The following is a 2,494-nucleotide window of genomic DNA, read 5'->3' on the forward strand; positions in this document are numbered from 1 at the left end:
GTTTAATGTCCGCTTTCCATGCTAGCATGGGTTGGACAATTTGACTGAGGACTGGCAAGCCAGAAGGCCGCACCAGGCTCCAATCTGATCGGCAGAGTTTCTACAGCTGGATGCCCTTCCTAACGCCAACCACTCCGAGAGTGTAGTGGGTGCTTTTATGTGCCACCGGCACGAGGGCCAGTCACCCGGTACTGGCAATGGCCACGTTCAAAAAGGTGTTTTTAATGTACCACCTGCATGGGAGCCAGTCCAGCGGCACTGGCAATGACCTCACTCGAATGATTTTCTAACATGCCACCAGCACAAGTGCTAGGAGGCAACGCTGGTAACGATTACGCTCAAATGGTGCTATTTATGTGCCACTGGCATGGAAGCCAGACAGTTGCTCTTGCAGTGATCCCGCTCAGACAGTGCTATTTAAATAATCAAAGGAGGCAATGACAAATGACTGAAACCTTTGGCAATATGCTGTGCTTGAGAAGACGACCCATCAAACCAAGTGAAATCGTAGTCATAGCAAATAATGGTGTTATGCAACTGGCATCTGTGCCCGTGGCATGTAAAAGCACCCATTACACTCTCGGAGTGGTTGGCATTAGGAATGACATCCAGCTGTAGAAACCATGTCAAATCAGACTGGAGTCTGATGCAACCCCTCAACTTACCGCCCTGGTCAAACTATTCAACCTATGCCAGCATGGACAACAGACGTTAAAAGATGATGATGATGATACCTGAATGTAACATAAGCCAAAAATACCTTGCTTCAAGAGGACTACTTGTGAAACTGAAAGACTGTTGAACTGATAGTCTAGGTCAGTCAGGTGTCAACCTATGGGTCACTACATAGTTTGTGTTGCATTATAATTCTGAAAGGGGTGCAAAAATGAAATCATTTACTTTAGGAAATTTTGATAAAATATATAATGTTCATGAGTACAGTACGACTTAACTATAAAGATTACAACAATGTTTATTAGAGACTAGAATTGAGAAATATTAGGCAGAGGCATGACTGTGTGATGAAAAGTATGTTTCCCAACCACATAATTTTGGGTCCAGTCTCATTGAGTAGCACCTTGGGAAAGTGTCTTTTACTATAGGCCTTGAGCTGACCAAAGCCTTGTAAGTAGATATGGGAAACTGAAACTGAAAGAAGACTCTATTTTATTGAGCAATGGAGTCGCATGAAACGATCGTACTGCATTAACTTTGGATATCCTTGTTTCTTATTTTGATTTTAATCACCTTATTTTGAAACTGTATGGATAATACCATACTAAATTCTGGTGCCTAAACTTAAGTACCATATTCACCTGAATATATATATATATATATACACTAGCAGAGAGACCTGGCATTGCTCGGGATTAAAATGGCATAGTTTTTTTTATTCTTTTACTTGTTTCAGTTGTAAGCAAGTGTCACTGTCATGCAAGCAATGTCTTTTGTTTTCTTCTGAGACATAATTCCTCTCAAGCAAAGTATCAAATGTCAGTTTTATTAAATATGGGGGAAATTATTATTTTTTAAATTTTATTTAGATATTGAAAAAAACAGATGTTTATTGATTCACCAAAATGGGCTGCGATTATAAAAGATTGGGAACTAATAGTGTAGATTCATTTTGTGGGTCTTCCTTCAGAAGAAATATAATCTAAATATTAATTAAGATGTTTTACATCATTTAACTTCCATGGGTTGGATGGTTTGACAGGATCATGCTCCATTGTCTGCTTCGGCATGGTTTCTACAGCTTTTCATACATGAATTTGACCAGAAACAAATAATATATTTATACAAATGCTCATGTTAGGTTTCTCTGAATGGAGTTGTGATGTTTGATAATGATTCTTTATTTTATCAAACTTAATAATCATATTTGAGATAATCAGTAACCAAATATATCATTTGTTTTAGTTATTTTCAAATTCCTTTTGTTTAAGACCATATTTTTTAAAATCATTTCTACAGTCTACCAATGAAGACTCATTAAAGAAACTAAATGAATATGTTTCATCTCTGCATACACTTGGTTATGCTCGTCCAACTAAAGTTAAGTTCTACTTGAAGATTACAGATGATAATGAAGGGTCTCCAGGTAGGTACATGATTAAATCCTTGAGATGAATGTATTGATTTCTGCAGTATTTTTGCTTGGAATGTAATTATTGTTTTCCTTTACTATTGTATAATTTAAGTATATGCCAGTGCTGATGGACTGGCTCTTGTGCAGGTGGCACGTAAAATACACCATTTCGAGTATGGCCGTCGCCAATACCGCCCGACTGGCCCTCGTGCCGGTGGCACGTAAAACACCCACTACACTCTCGGAGTGGTTGGCGTTAGGAAGGGCATTCAGCTGTAGAAACTCTGCCAAATCAGATTGGAGCCTGGTGTCGCCTCCTGGTCCACCAGTCCTCAGTCAAATCGTCCAACCTATGTTAGCATGGAAAGCGGATGTTAAACGATGACGATGATGATGACAATGATA

The 2,494-nt window shown here is 39.0% G+C and overlaps 1 protein-coding gene across 1 annotated transcript in view; it reads left to right on the forward strand.

Annotated features, from left to right (window-relative positions):
- LOC106867664 (T-cell activation inhibitor, mitochondrial) overlaps positions 1 to 2,494 on the forward strand; it is a 56,496-nt gene that overhangs the window by 11,956 nt on the left and 42,046 nt on the right. The window contains exon 3 of the mRNA XM_052972745.1: positions 1,975 to 2,101. Within this exon, the coding sequence (XP_052828705.1) occupies positions 1,975 to 2,101 (127 nt within the window). The remainder of the gene's footprint in view (positions 1 to 1,974; positions 2,102 to 2,494) is intronic.

Source organism: Octopus bimaculoides, chromosome 1 (assembly GCF_001194135.2).
Source record: "Octopus bimaculoides isolate UCB-OBI-ISO-001 chromosome 1, ASM119413v2, whole genome shotgun sequence".
Taxonomy (NCBI): Eukaryota; Metazoa; Mollusca; class Cephalopoda; order Octopoda; family Octopodidae; genus Octopus; species Octopus bimaculoides.